The sequence below is a fragment of the Salmo salar genome, chromosome 12 (assembly GCF_965601325.2).
Source record: "Salmo salar chromosome 12, fSalSal1, whole genome shotgun sequence".
In the NCBI taxonomy this organism is placed as follows: Eukaryota; Metazoa; Chordata; class Actinopteri; order Salmoniformes; family Salmonidae; genus Salmo; species Salmo salar.
Genome location: NC_138302.1, coordinates 25,289,617 through 25,303,785, shown reverse-complemented (window position 1 = coordinate 25,303,785; position 14,169 = coordinate 25,289,617). Strand labels below are relative to the sequence as shown.

Below are 14,169 nucleotides of genomic sequence, written 5' to 3'. Positions count from 1 at the left end.
CTCTTTGGTGGTAAAGTCCTTTATGAATGTTGTTCTCTTCTTTGCCCAAGGGTTGAGGTCATAGCTGCTTCTTTTGAGTTCTGTAACTGCTGCAGATGTTGATCGACTTAGGTGTTCTTTCCAAGATGGTGTCTTGGGAGGCATGGGAGGAGAAGCACTTTTACAGTATTCCTTTTGACTGAAAGGTAGTCGACCAGCATATACGCTGGCAGCCTGAGACTGAAGTCCCTTCTGAAGATGTCCAATGTGTTTTAATGTTTTTGGTGAAGCAAGGCCACATTGGGAACCCTGTCCACCCCTCTTTGAGTTAAACTGAAAATGAATTGATTGAGAATCATTCTCAACAATAGTTGGGACTTTCCTCCTTGAGACAACATTTTGTCTGGCTGCCACACCTCCTGACAGAGCAGTACCTGATGGGGTTACCAGGTCATTTGGTCTTGGTTCAGATATTGTGTCAGCAACTTTTTGCTTGGAAATGTCATCCTTACCTAGAAGAAACCCAGGGCTGGATTTTGTTATCATTCCTGTTTTCCTTAGTCCAAGCCTGGCCTGCAACAAGTTTGGGTCCTGAGACTTCATGCCTTTTGTCCTGTAGGCCCCTGGCTGTTGAGATTGTGGAGAGAAATGGGTGTACATATCAGGCGGTGTGCCTACACCTCTAGAATAAGATGTTGGTACAGGTTTCATCATCCCAGAACGTGTTACAAAGTCCATCAGAACCTCTTGGTCAAGTATGTCATGGGTTGCTGGTTTAGGGGAACACTGGTTACGATGCTCAGCCTGACCTCTAGTACTAGAGATAGGGATTGAACGGGCCCATCTTTCTTTGGCCACCGGGGAGGTCTGTTTTGTGCCTTCGCTCTCCAATGGCATTGTTTGACAGTACAGTTTTGGAGATGGGCCAAGCCGGATCTTTGGGATGGAAAGGCTTGGAGAGAGGTCTGGGTTTGTAATGATAAGTGGTGGCGAAACACTAGGATTTGGAATAGGAACTTTTGGAGAGATGCTAGGATTTGGAATAGGAACTTTCCAAATAGGCTTTGGAGTAGGAAGTGTTGGGGTTGGGCCTAGCCTGACCTTCGGAGTAGGAAGTGTCGGAGAGACACCAGGTTTGAGCTTTAGAATAGGATGTGTTGTCCTTCTGTTGCCAAGAGTCCTCTCTGAATGAAGATGGAGTCCCTGGCCGTCAAAGGAGGAGATCTGGATGGGTTTCTTTGTGACAATAGGTGAGAGCTGGAGAGGAAGGGGCGATGGGACTAGTAGGTGTTTTTTGGGTTGTTTGGGGGTGCAAGTTGAAAGTTGGTTATCAAAACTCATTGCAAAGACAAATTATGAATATCTGCAAAGCCTTGCAGTTTTCATGAGTAGGGAGTGAGAGAAGGTAAATGGGAGAGAATGACATTTAAAAAAATGTTATGTTTATATATTTTATTGTACATTTGGCAGTAAGTCTGTAAGAAACATAACTTTCATATAAAAAGCACAGCAGAAAACTTGCATACTCAAATAGTCATCTGCATTACGTTGCATTACAGAAGACTGCAAGCCTGATCAACTAAAAATAAACATAAAGATGAGTATACAATTAAACAAGCACTGACCTGAGTGTATGCGATAGGCTCTATCTGGGTTGTTGACATGGACTAAGAGAGAAAACGAGTGAGAGACAGTGAGAGAGAGAGGGAGAGACAGGGAGAACAGCTGGAAGTTGTGTGTACCAAAGTTACATTCTTCCCATTCCTCTCATCTAAAGCTGCACTGTTTCACTCACCCACCTCATTTTGTTTGTCTATGAGAAACAATTGCGTCTGTGGATAAATGACAGTGCTTCCCGGTGGAGAATCTTGAAACAAATCTTTGAAAAATTGTCCTACTTTTGTGTTTTTCTTTTTTCAGGGCTGAGAATTAGTGCATAATACTGGGTATTCAAGTGGTGATAAAACCATTTATTTTGTTATTTCTTATGAATATATAATTATGGTAACATGGTCAAAAGTGCACAATGATACGTACATACTTTCCACCACCCTTCAGTAAAAAAGGACAGTGTGATGAGAATAAAATACAAATGTTTTCTTAGGATCGACCTCTGAATGGATTATTTTGGCATCTTGAACAATTTAATCATCAATCTATTTGGCACATAACTGATATCATTACTGAAAGCAATTTACAGTTTCATTCAAACACCTTTACAAATACTACCAAACAAGAGACATCTTGATAGCAGTTGCCATATTGACATTTTCAGAAAACTGATTTTGTGGTTTCAACATTTAGTAATGTATTGCACTTTATTAGTCAGCTTCAAATGCACTAAGATACATAAACATCATGATAAATGTAGTGAATGTCTGGTTACAAAATATATGCAAAAATTGGCACAATAATGAAATGGCACAAATATGAACATGAAAACAGGAACTATCACTTTGTTCATTTTTGTTTCCCCTCTCTATGAAAACGTTATTTCACATTTCAAAGGGTGACACCACCTGACCACAGTGCCTTCCTCTCAATGCTGTTTCTTCCCAGTCAGGCCTCTCACGTCCCAAACCTCTCAGGAGGTGTCTGTCTCTATCTACCATCCTGCGGTCCTCCAGTCCCAGTCCCACTCCATATGGTCAGCCTCTGTCCTTCCTGTAGTGTGTGTGGTCATATCATATGAGGGCATTGCTATCTTCGTCTTTGCTGTTCAAGATGACCACCAGCGGATGGTGCTTCACAGTCTTGTTGCTCCACTTGTGTGCGTCCTGAAGCCCTGGCTCGAGGAAGTAGAGACAGGCTCCGAAGCCGGCCAGCACCAGGACCGACACCAGCAGGTAGACGGGGACGAACCAGTCCAGGAACATCCAGGACATGGTACTGTTATGGAGCGATACAGGAGGAGGAAGGGAGACATTAGATTGTGAGCTGATGATGAAATACCAAACACAATCTATTTATTGTACACATGGTGCAGCTTTACCTGTAAACATACTACATACAATCTCAAGTCAAATACTATGTGCAAGTATCTGCCCTATCAAAATAGCCTATAGCATGGTCCTCTGTGTTAAGGTATATTAGTTGTGGCAGGCTATTGCCATTCAAATACTCTAACATGTTTCGCCATCTGTTTACTGTATCAATAGATTATGTCCACTGTAACTGATTGCACACATTAGCTGCTAGAGTAACTGCACATGATCATGACAAAAAACATCACCCCACAGTAGCTAGCAGGTTTCAGCACATACCTGTAGTCTCTGCTGTGCCTGCCTTCCTCCGAATATGGTGGTTGTGTAAAATGGAGGAGCAATGGAGTCACTAATCAGATGATGTATTGGTCTAATGCAGCACAACCATCAGCTGGATGGTATAATATAATCCAAGGTGATCTCTCTGTACAGACGACAGAGAGGTTCATCATAGTGCTCTGGGTTCTGACGTCACATTCAAAGGGAGGGGAGGAGGGGGGCATTGCTATGACAACAGCCCTAGTGATGGGTGGAGGCGGATGTTATGCAACGGTTATTGTGGTGTTTTTTTGGGCCAGGACACTTCAGATGTCTCCGGTCGCCTCCTCCATCCTCTGCATGAAATCGATTCCAGTTCATTTAATGCAAAAACCATCACAGAGTAAGAGGGTAATGTTCTCCTTCATATCAGTCACTCAGGCGGAAGCACTATGCTTTCCTTATAGGGAGACTGCTCATCTACAAAGCAAAACATGTCATGTTTTTTTCTCTTGACATCTGAGACAATGACTAAAATAAGACTGAAGAGCAGGAAGGACGACCTATTTATTGTCAAAGTGTACCAGGAAGAAGCCTTTGTCCAATTAGTTGAATGATTGTTACTCAGCTCTAGGACCATATGAAGGAAAGATAAGCTTGATCGATCAACCTCTAATCCACTTCTCGTTGGGCCACATCCAGGAAGTGGACATGTAGGTCTACATCTGATTGGTGTGAACCCTAACCCTATACAATTATTTTTTATAAAAATGTGTGATTTATTAAAATATGAATGCATTTCAATAGGTTCTGACCAGTAGCAAGGCACTGTAAGGCATCACCGTGTCATCAGTTGGGAGAAAACATGCCAGTTCTAAACAGGCCAGATCTAAAAAGACATGACATACAGCAACTGGTAAATATCAAGTATTCTAGCTCGACAGACTACCGTTAAAAAGTATTGGTGTGTTTTAGATACAGCACAATATAATAAATATTAGGGTTTCAAAGTCTTTAAAATTTGTTTATGCAACAGTTGTCTATTTGCACAAGTAGCAATTTATTCTGTGTCTACAGGTTTGTAAACTGATCCAGTCTCATATTATGGGTAGATTCAGCAGAATGACGTTGCCATGGGCAGCACCGTAGGTATTGAGATGAGCGAGATGCAAGACTTCGCTCTCACACAGTCACACACAGTTCAGTTCACGGGTTCACCAGGAATTGTTGCGGAAATGTACCCACTATGCTATTTACTTTCTGCATCTTATCGCTGAGTCTACCTTCGATACTGCTCATATTATGAATGGATGGAAGGCACCAGGAAGGCTACAGGCACACTGCATGTATTTGAGAGTTCTAAATACTAACTAACACAGTGGGGGAGGGGCGGGGGATTATAACTTGGCTGACTGTGTATCCTCTGCAGTGCTGTGTGAAGGAGCTTCTTCCTGGAGGAAGTCAGTGACGATTTGGGCCACAGTCTCAGGGGTGTTCAGGTGGACATGATGATCACCAGGTACGTTAACCACCATGCCCTGAGAGACAGACACAGAGAGAGAGAGAGAGAGAGAGAGACACACACACACACAGACACACACACACACACACACAGAGAGAGAGAGAGAGACACACACACAGAGAGAGAGAGACACACAGAGAGAGAGAGAGAGACACACAGAGAGAGACAGACACACAGAGAGAGACAGACACACAGAGAGAGACACACACACACAGAGAGAGAGAGAGAGAGACGAGACACACACAGAGAGAGAGAGAGAGACAGAGACAGAGAGAGAGAGAGAGAGAGAGAGAGAGAGAGAAAGACAAAGAGAGAGAGAGAGAGACAGAGAGGAGGGAGAGAGAGACACACAGAGAGAGACAGACACACAGAGAGAGACACACACAGAGAGAGACACACACACACAGAGAGAGAGAGAGACACACACACAGAGAGAGAGAGAGAGAGAGAGAGAGAGAGACAGAGAGAGAGAGAGAGAGAGAGAGAGAGAGAGAGAGAGAGAGAGAAAGACAGAGAGAGAGAGAGAGAGAGAGAGAGAGCGAGAAAGACAAAGAGAGAGAGAGAGAGAGAGAGAGAGAGCGAGAAAGACAAAGAGAGAGAGAGAGAGAGAAAGACAAAGAGAGAGAGAGAGAGAGAAAGACAAAGAGAGAGAGAGAGAGAGAAAGACAAAGAGAGAGAGAGAGAGAGAGAGAGAGAGAGAGACAGAGAGGAGGGAGAGACACACACAGAGACAGACACACACACACACACACAGAGAGAGAGAGACGAGACACACACACACACAGAGAGAGAGAGAGAGAGACACACACACACACAGAGAGAGAGAGAGAGAGCACACACACACACAGAGAGAGAGAGAGAAAGACAGAGAGAGAGAGAGAGACAGACAGAGAGAGAAAGACAAAGAGAGAGAGAGAGCGAGAAAGACAAAGAGAGAGAGAGAGAGAGACAGAGAGGAGGGAGAGAGAGATACACACAGAGAGAGAAAGGGGAAGAGAGAGAGAGAGAGAGATTGAAAACAAATACATAAACTATTCCTTCCCAAAAACCCTGCATTTGACCAATGTGATTGCCAATATGTAGGTCAGTGTTTGCAGCTAAAACTATTCTTACTGCCTCTCTGTAATGCTGAGCTTTTACCACTGTCTCTGATTAGTTATCTATACAGTACTGTAGCTGGAAGGAGCAGAGCACAATATGACTGTAGTAACAACATACAAATATTCTGCTAAAATGTTTCAGTCGCAACCATAAAAGTGACATTAAAATGTGAGTAGGACATTGTTTCTTTGTAAATAGGTGCATACGTAAGTATACTCACGCTTTGGTCTTTATACCCTTGAAGTAGCGTTGAGGTCAATGTCTTCTGTTGTGGTTCAGAAAACATCTTCTCAAACCCCTCCTCCGCCCTATCAGGAGAATTAGAGAGATCTTCAAGTAAAACATATTAGCAGTAAAATAAAAATTTGTGATTGACGGTATGGTAAAGTGTAGTTTACAATAGAAACTGTGTAATAATCCTGTAATAATTGTGAAATAGTGTAATGATGGGAAGAGTGTCCTACAGTACTACTAGAACTCTGGCCTGAATCCTGGACTGTAACTCGAGACTCTGCTCCAGGCTGACACGCACAACGTTTTTCTGAAACAGAACACATTAGCATTCCTATAAAACAGATCAAATATACAAATCAACTCAAGTACGTCTTTTTTAGGAGGACTATTAACACAAAAAGATTAGTCTTACCAGATTGATTCTAAAGTCTCGGGTGAACACCACCCCTATGAAATAAAAATAGAAAGTGTTAGGATTACTATTATATTACAATGATATGAGTACGAAAGGTGACAAGAAGGAGAAACAAAGTGAAAAGATAAAAAAAAGACAATGTGAGCGAGAGGGAGAGAGGGAGAGAGCGAGAGGGAGAGAGCGAGAGAGAGAGCGAGAGAGAGAGAGAGAGAGAGAGAGAGAGAGAGAGAGAGAGAGAGAGAGAGAGAGAGAGAGAATGATAATTTTACCTCCTTCAACCTGAGCGAGTCCTCGTTCTAGAAGAATGTGGGCTGACTGCTCCGAGAGAGAGGGGTTTGCTGCCAAAAGCCTGGAAGTGATTAACACATCATAGGAGTGACGCAATGACTATGATTATCAGAGCAGAGAGATTATGGCCAGACAGCCCAACATAACAGAAGTGTCATTGTAAAACAAGGAAGTGTGGTCTTACCTCATCAATGCGTTCTCATAGGTGTAAACCTTCTCTTTCTTCTCATCTTTCTTCTTCTCAAACTCAAGCATTCCTTCAAATCCCTGTCTTATCACCGTATGCAATTCTTTCTAGGGTAAGAGACACAATGGTAGAGAGACATTATAAAATGTGGATGTCCTGAACAGTTCCAAGGAGCAGATGATAAAAGATCAGTGAGTATTTCAGTACCGCGTCTGTGGGTAAGAATCCATAGGAGTCCAGGAGAACCACTGACTCCACCATCTCTGGATACAGGGCACTGAACGTTCTCCACCAGCTGAAATAAGAAACACATTCATTGAGTAACAACGGGTGAGTTAGCGGTGTTGTGTCAACTAACTAAACATAGATACAAATGTTGACTTCTGTGTATGTAAATGTATCAATAATCTGGATAGCAGTAATGTCAAAATTGGTTTAGTGATAAGAATCTTTGGTAATTCGTTATGTTTGCTAGCTACCTAGGACAACGTTACTTACAGGACCACTTACCAGTATGTTGGCCGTGTTTAGTCCAGGAAGTTTACTAAATGGTTTGAGTAAAGACATTTTACTTCCAAAAAGTCAAATTGTGTTATAAAACGTTCAACAATCCTGTCGCTAAATAGCTACAATTCATAGACAACTCCAATGTTATGGTGGAATAAAATAATTTTCATCCATGACTTTTGTGGCGCGTAATTTCAAACTTCCGTTAAACGTCATGACGTCTTCTTCTTCTGCCATTTTCTTAAGGAGCACGACTGTCATCTACTGTCTAAAAAGTGTAACTACACAAATGTAATCCTGCTGCTACCTCCACTTTGCACAATAACTTGGATATTTCTTCGATAAACAGTCAATTAAAGCTACATCCATTTGTGAACTTATAAATGAATATATACCCATTGATTCTTGAATGTAATGTATAAATGCCTCATGAGCAAGTATAAGCTTGTTATACTCCAATGTTAATAAACAAAATGTTAACCGTGTTTTGAGGTTATATAGTGTTAACATAATTGTTTATATCATGGATGGTCAGTCCTGGCATCCATAGCTGACTATGAATTTGAAAGGTTACAGTTCTCCAGGCCCATCCCTCAGCTTTTTAGGATTCCAACATTAAGAATGGACAGGAAACATGAGTCACAATGGAAGCAGGACTTTTATTAACTTTGTAGTAGATGGCAGACCAAGGTAGATCCCCCAAAACATCCACCTTGACTCACAGCAAAAGGACTGTGTGTGTGTGTATGTGTGTGTCCATGGGTTTCTGCTGAAATGTATGCATCTATTCATGGTTTTCTGCCGGATACCAATAAAGTAAAAGTATGTAAAATGCTTGTGTACGTTGTCAACTATATTGAATTCTGCATGCCCATATTAGTGTGAAGTCTTAAGTGATACTCTCAAGTATGTTTATCTTTCAAAGGATGTGGTTGTTCATCACTGTTTGTGTATAAATCTAAGTTGTACACACTATACGCGCTCCCCCATATGAAACCGATCTTTGGATCCATGTTGGAACCCAGAAAATCACAACAGCATCAACATTGTCAATCATAATGATGATTAAAAAAAAAAAAAAAACAGAACAGCATTAATAAAATAATGTTTAAATGGGTAGAACTTCCATCTCCCTCTACTAACCCCATCCCAATATCCAATTATTACATGAAATAAAGTGTTGCTCACAGTCCAACTTCCTTCCTTTCGTTCAAGGTCTTTCCCATTCATCCCAATCGAAAGCTCCACCAACTATCTTTGCATGCTCCCATCCTGATTTCCTTGTCCCAATTTTTCCTCTCCGCCCAATTTATATGTCGCACTTCAACATGAATGAACACACATACTCACTCACCACCCTCCTGGACCCTTCCAGCCAGTCCCAATTCACTCCCACCCACCAGGCCATAAACCTTTGATGATTGCAGATCTGAAAGGTCTGGATAGGTATAAGCAGTGTAGCTGCTACCATATTGCTTCCATCTTATAGATCTGCAAACATCTAAGGATTATGGCTCAGGTGAAGGGGTAAAGAGCCCATTAGAATGGACTGTTGCTCCATCTTTCTAAACCCCCCCTGCTCTAACATGACCTCTGTATCATATCTCCCCCGACTCCCTCTCCCCATCTGAGCTGGAACGTCTATCCCTCTCTAGCGACAGAGATCTCTCTCTTTCTCTCCCCCTGGCCATCATCTCTGGAGAGGTGGACCTCTCCCGGTCTTCCCTCGTCACGGGCTCGGGCCTGTCGTCTTGCTCCCGGGAGCGGGGTGGTCCCTCTCCTCCGCTCTCCCTCCATCTCTCCTGGGAAGGGGAGCGCCCTGAGGGTGAACGCCCAGATGGAGAGCGCTGAGACGGTGAGCGGGGTTCTCTGTCTCGGGTGTGTGAGGATCTGTCCCTGGAAGACCTGGGTAGAAGGAAATAGATCAGGAATTGGTAAAAGATCAAGCACCCGATGATAGACAAACAAAATTAAACCCAGACAAACTGTTTGGAAAGAGCTGGTTCGTATTCATTAGGGCACAGTATAGCAAAACATTTGACAATGTAAAACCTGGCAAAATTAAGGTAGTTGTACCTCCCTGTTTTAATCTAGTTGCTGCCTGATTTTAGTGACATAAGGGCTATGTGAGTCGTGTTCATTAGGGCACAAGGTACATAGAAAAATATTTTGCAACGGAAAAAGAAAACATTACGTTTTTTGTTGTTCAGGCAACCTGGTAAACTAAAAAAGGTAGTAGTACCTCCTGATTTCATTCTGTTCTCTTCTAGTTGGTGCTTGATTTTAGTGACATAAGGGCTATCTGCCATTTCCTAAGTATCACATCAGGGTTCCTGTCTGTCTGTTCGGGCCTCACCTCTTCCTCTTGCTCCTGTGAGAGTGGGAGCGCGAGCGATGCCCGTCCTTGTGTCTATGCTTACGTTCCCTTTCCCGCTCTCCTCCTCCCTCCTCCCGGGGACGAGAGGAGCGGTGTCGTCTCGAGCGATGGGAGGATGAGCTGCCTCCCTCCCTGTATCGTTCACCACTTCTTGATCTTGTCCTGTGAAAAAAATACATCAAAGTGGATTGTTAAAATACAAGAGAACGAGCATTTTGAAGCATTTGTTTGATGTCTGAACTGATGGGAACAAGTCAGATTTAGCTCACCTCCGGCGATCTCTCTCCCCCCTCTCTCTTTCTCTCTCCCTCTCCCGTACACGTTCAGTTTCGCGCTCCCTCTCCTTTTCCCTCTCTCGTTCTCGCTCCAGCTCCCACTCCTTTGCTTTCTCTTCCTCCTTTTCACGCTCCTCCCTTCTTCTCATTCGCATTCCTTCTTGCTTCTCCACAACGGCTTTCTGTAGGAGGAAAAAAACAAAGCATGTAACTAAGTACACAAATCCATCGCAACAACTGTGCTCAGACAGCTCAGGTTTTACACTTCCTGAAAAGCAAAGTAAACGTCTACATAACGAGTGATATCCTACTAGGTTCTGACTACTGATATATGGTGCGTGTCTCACCCGTAGCCTTTCCAGCTTCTCCCGGATCTCAATGAATCCCAGATGCAGTTTGCCTCCGAAGTGGTCAGCTAGGCGGCGGTCGTTGTCATGGAGACCTAGGTAGGCGGAGCACACCTCGCACACCCGGAGCTTCTGCTGCTGGAAGCTGGACGCCGGCATCGAGTTCCTGTATACGTCCTGGGAGAAAGCAACAGTAAACCAGACTGACGTTAGAACTAGGACACTGCAAAGTTCTTAGTGCGTATGCTGAGGTGTTGAAGACTAACTTTAATTAGGACATAGTACACAAATGCCTGACCCACTTTCAAATGACTGATATTGACTGACTTTTGGGATGTATTTTGAGTGCACATGTGAAATTCCTTTTATACCTGGCTGTTAAACATCTAAGAGGCCTTGCTGAAACAGGTTTGTATATACATACAAATATATACTTTTTTTTTTTTTTTACATGTTCATCTTTATTTAATCACAGTACCATTCCGAGCTCCTATGATTGGTTGTGACCACAACCATCCTTGACCCCTGCCAACTGACCTCTGCCTCCTTCTTCATTGCGCGAGTCTTCTCCACCTTCTCCAGGACCTCCTGTGCCTCTTCCACATTCCCCTCACCCCCCAGCTGCTCCGCACGGGCCAGCAGCTTACCGATCTCCTCGTTCAGCTCGTGGACCCGCTCAGCCTGTTGATACCAGAGAGAAAGGGTTAGAATTATGACACGGTGACAACCAGAGCAACAAAGTGACAAAATCTCATTTTATTTACAGTTTCTTATACACGGTTGAAATGACATTTTCTGAAATGAATCAGATACATTAATCTAGAAAAACCAGAACAACAACACATACCATGGAATTGGATTCCAACTATACAGTGTCAATTCACCTAATGAGCATGTGGGGAACTATCTAAGTAAGACAAACAACAGGGGTCGGTCACCTTGGCGGCAACCTCAGCGCTGATCTCATCCTGCGTCTCAGCCAGTCTCTTTTTTGCTAGCTCAGTCCTGCGGTCACAGTCAGCGATGAATGACTGAAGGTGCTCAGCAGCCTGTGGTGACAGGGGATGATGAGGAGAGAGTTTAAAGTCACCAGATCAGAGAGAAAACATCAACAGATATCACATGGAGACAAAACAGAAGAAAAGAAAAAGAGGGAGAGAAAGAGACAATCCATTGATCAACAGATCACATGGAGTTTGCATGCAGAGGAAACGTGTGTATGTGTGGTAAACATGTATACTAGGTACATGACAGTCCAATGTGACTCACGTCAAGCTCAAAGAAGTACTCCTGTTGCTTGGATGCGATCTCGAAGTCAGCCCTGAGGGCCAGGTCGTGGACCTTCACACACTCTCCCAGGTCCATTCTCTATACGACGACAAGAAACATTCATTAAATTATTCACTCAAAGCTGTACCTACACGTCCTGTACTCAGGAGTGCAATTGACATTGTGTTCTATAAACACTACTGCACACAACCATTGTGACAAAGACGGTGTTAACCAAACTAGGGGTCGCAACCCCATGCGGGGTCACTTGATTTAAAAATGGGGTCACGAGAGAACTCCGAAATACAATAAATAAATTGTGCTTGGTTCATAGAACCTGGGTTACGTCAGTAAACTTGTAATAAACAGAGTGGTGTCTGTTTACTTCCTACAAAATGTGGATCTATCTTTAGAACCGTTTAAGCTACAAAATATTATGATCCCATCACTGAAAGATAAGACTCTCAGGAACACGTACGCTTCTTCTGTTTCCCTCTACAATGGCAGGACACATTAGAACAGAGTGGACAAGACCAGGCACTAAATCAATGAAGATGTTTTTTTCTACACAGAAGATCATACAAAAGTATTGCCTGATGATCTTCTGAACTTCCCAATATTTCAAACCATACTTTCTTCAGATTGAAATGCTGTCAAAAGTACTGATTTGTAAGACTGTCTAAGCCCCAATGATTTACAAATATATATATCAAAATATGGTCGCAGGCCAAAAAAGTTTGGGATTCCCTGGACTAAGTAATATGTCATGTACTCACAGTGCCGGAGAGAATGTCGTGAGGACAGGAGTCCAGCAAATGACTCTTGCAGACCCGCTCATCTGTAAATTTGATTCTCTGGCGCATGGTGTCCCCTACACGAAAATAAATCAGACATGGGGAGAGAGTTAGTGAGCTGAGCAATGTCATGTCAATCGCAAGAAGCAATAGCTGTGTGCATACCAGACACCACCTTCCTATTATCCAAAATTGTGATTACGGTGGGTGCGGATGCCCATGTGGATCATTCATTCCTGAAACCAAAACTAGATTAGTTTACTAAAGAATAAACTAGCTATCTGTCCAACGTTAGCTGCAGCCAGTCAGTAGTATCTCGTGGGCCAACAATATCCCAACTAGCAAACATCAACAATGTGACATGGTCTGAAACGGAATGTTCCTTGTGTTTACTTTACTGTGAACACAACAAGTAGTTAGCCGTCGTTAGCATTCAGCCATTGGTCCCCAGGCTAAGGTAGCTTAGCTAGCTAACGTCAGCTAGCATGATAACAACTAGTTAAAAACATTTCCTCTGAAACATCGAGCGACACTGAAACAATGTAGCTTGTCGTTTACTCACCATCTCTACTTGTGCCCATCAACTGATCCAACATCGCTCGCATTTGCGCTTGAGCCGACATGTTTCTTGTTTATGTCACCGACACTACACGCCGATGGTGTCTGCTGCATGCAGCCTCGACCACAGGCCTCTGACGGCTCGTGGACGTCGAACAACTTTTCTCAGAGAGAACCTCAAGTTCTCGTGACGAATAGTTTGAAACAAACTAGCTCGCTAAAACCTTTTCTTGAGACCTTCCACCACCTTAACGTTTATAATTATCAAGTTTGTAATACCAATTTACAATGTAAATATTAGGTCGCTAAGCCTATTCCGAAATGTTTCTCGTCCCCGTTCGTCTCTCAACTCGAAGTATGGCGAGGGGACAGTATGCTGATTGGCGGGTAGTGTAATTTCAAAATCAGATTATTGAGGTAAACCCAAAGGTTTTTAGGTAGTTGTGAGACCAACCACAGTCCCTTGTTAGACCGTAAATATCATAGACATATTCTAACGTATTTATTAATTCGGTGTCCTTTATTTTTCGACTTCCTCCTCTTTCCGAGCGCGCTCTGCCTCGAAGGAAATGCTGGTTGGCTGAACGGCACAAAATGATGCAGTCCTCGCGCGCTGGTTGGCTGAATGGCATATAACGTCATTTTGATCGCTCTGTCGTCAGATATCGTACGCGTTTCTATTTATTATTTTTTTTGTTGAAAAAAGCGCTATAATAAATGTTAGTCAATGCTAGCGCAAGTAGCGCAAGTACAACTGAGTACAAGCGCAATTAAATTGTAGCATCGATGGCATATGAATCCACATAGGCCTAAACTGGATTCTATGGACAAAGACAGTGTGTGAGAAGCACATAATACAACAAGTCTGGAATTATCTATTCTATATACGACTGTTCATACATTGTGCATTACATGTATTTATTCATGTCTTGTTGTTTGATCTTTGTTGTCGTCATAAAATGCATTTGGCATTCGGCCAACACCGCGGATAGACATACGCCCTGAACCCGTCCATAAACATTGCTGTCCCGCCCACCCCAAACTGGAAAATGGCGACAGCTGTCCTGTGGCTCT

At 43.1% G+C, this 14,169-nt stretch overlaps 2 protein-coding genes across 2 annotated transcripts; both read right to left on the bottom strand.

Annotated features, from left to right (window-relative positions):
• Window positions 1–3,764: 3,764 nt before the first annotated feature.
• Window positions 3,765–8,946, bottom strand: LOC106564548 (serine hydrolase-like protein). The gene is made up of 8 exons (XM_082958446.1): window positions 8,876–8,946; window positions 7,176–7,263; window positions 6,966–7,075; window positions 6,763–6,842; window positions 6,491–6,525; window positions 6,309–6,385; window positions 6,065–6,152; window positions 3,765–4,759 (listed from the first exon to the last, which is right to left on the bottom strand). The coding sequence occupies exons 1-8, from the start codon at window positions 8,944–8,946 to the stop codon at window positions 4,619–4,621; spliced, it is 690 nt and encodes a 229-aa protein (XP_082814572.1). The 3' UTR covers window positions 3,765–4,618.
• LOC106564546 (putative RNA-binding protein Luc7-like 2) lies at window positions 8,115–13,688 on the bottom strand. The gene is made up of 9 exons (XM_014130678.3): window positions 13,100–13,688; window positions 12,520–12,614; window positions 11,744–11,842; window positions 11,413–11,523; window positions 11,012–11,155; window positions 10,475–10,651; window positions 10,122–10,309; window positions 9,832–10,014; window positions 8,115–9,380 (listed from the first exon to the last, which is right to left on the bottom strand). The coding sequence occupies exons 1-9, from the start codon at window positions 13,158–13,160 to the stop codon at window positions 9,074–9,076; spliced, it is 1,365 nt and encodes a 454-aa protein (XP_013986153.1). The 5' UTR covers window positions 13,161–13,688; the 3' UTR covers window positions 8,115–9,073.
• Between the last annotated feature and the right edge of the window lie 481 nt (window positions 13,689–14,169).

Bases quoted from the DNA above. Each gene is read 5' to 3' on its own strand.
- LOC106564546 (XM_014130678.3), bottom strand. From the start codon at position 13,160: ATGTCGGCTCAAGCGCAAATGCGAGCGATGTTGGATCAGTTGATGGGC. The intron at 11,156-11,412 runs GTGACCGACCCC...TGGTATCAACAG, and splicing joins GCGCTGAGGTTGCCGCCAAG to GCTGAGCGGGTCCACGAGCT. The intron at 10,310-10,474 runs GTGAGACACGCA...TTCCTCCTACAG, and splicing joins AGAAGCTGGAAAGGCTACGG to AAAGCCGTTGTGGAGAAGCA.
- LOC106564548 (XM_082958446.1), bottom strand. From the start codon at position 8,946: ATGGTAGCAGCTACACTGCTTATACCTATCCAGACCTTTCAGATCTGC. The intron at 6,526-6,762 runs GTAAAATTATCA...TTTATTTCATAG, and splicing joins ACTCGCTCAGGTTGAAGGAG to GGGTGGTGTTCACCCGAGAC. The intron at 6,153-6,308 runs GTAGGACACTCT...TTCTCCTGATAG, and splicing joins GCCAGAGTTCTAGTAGTACT to GGCGGAGGAGGGGTTTGAGA.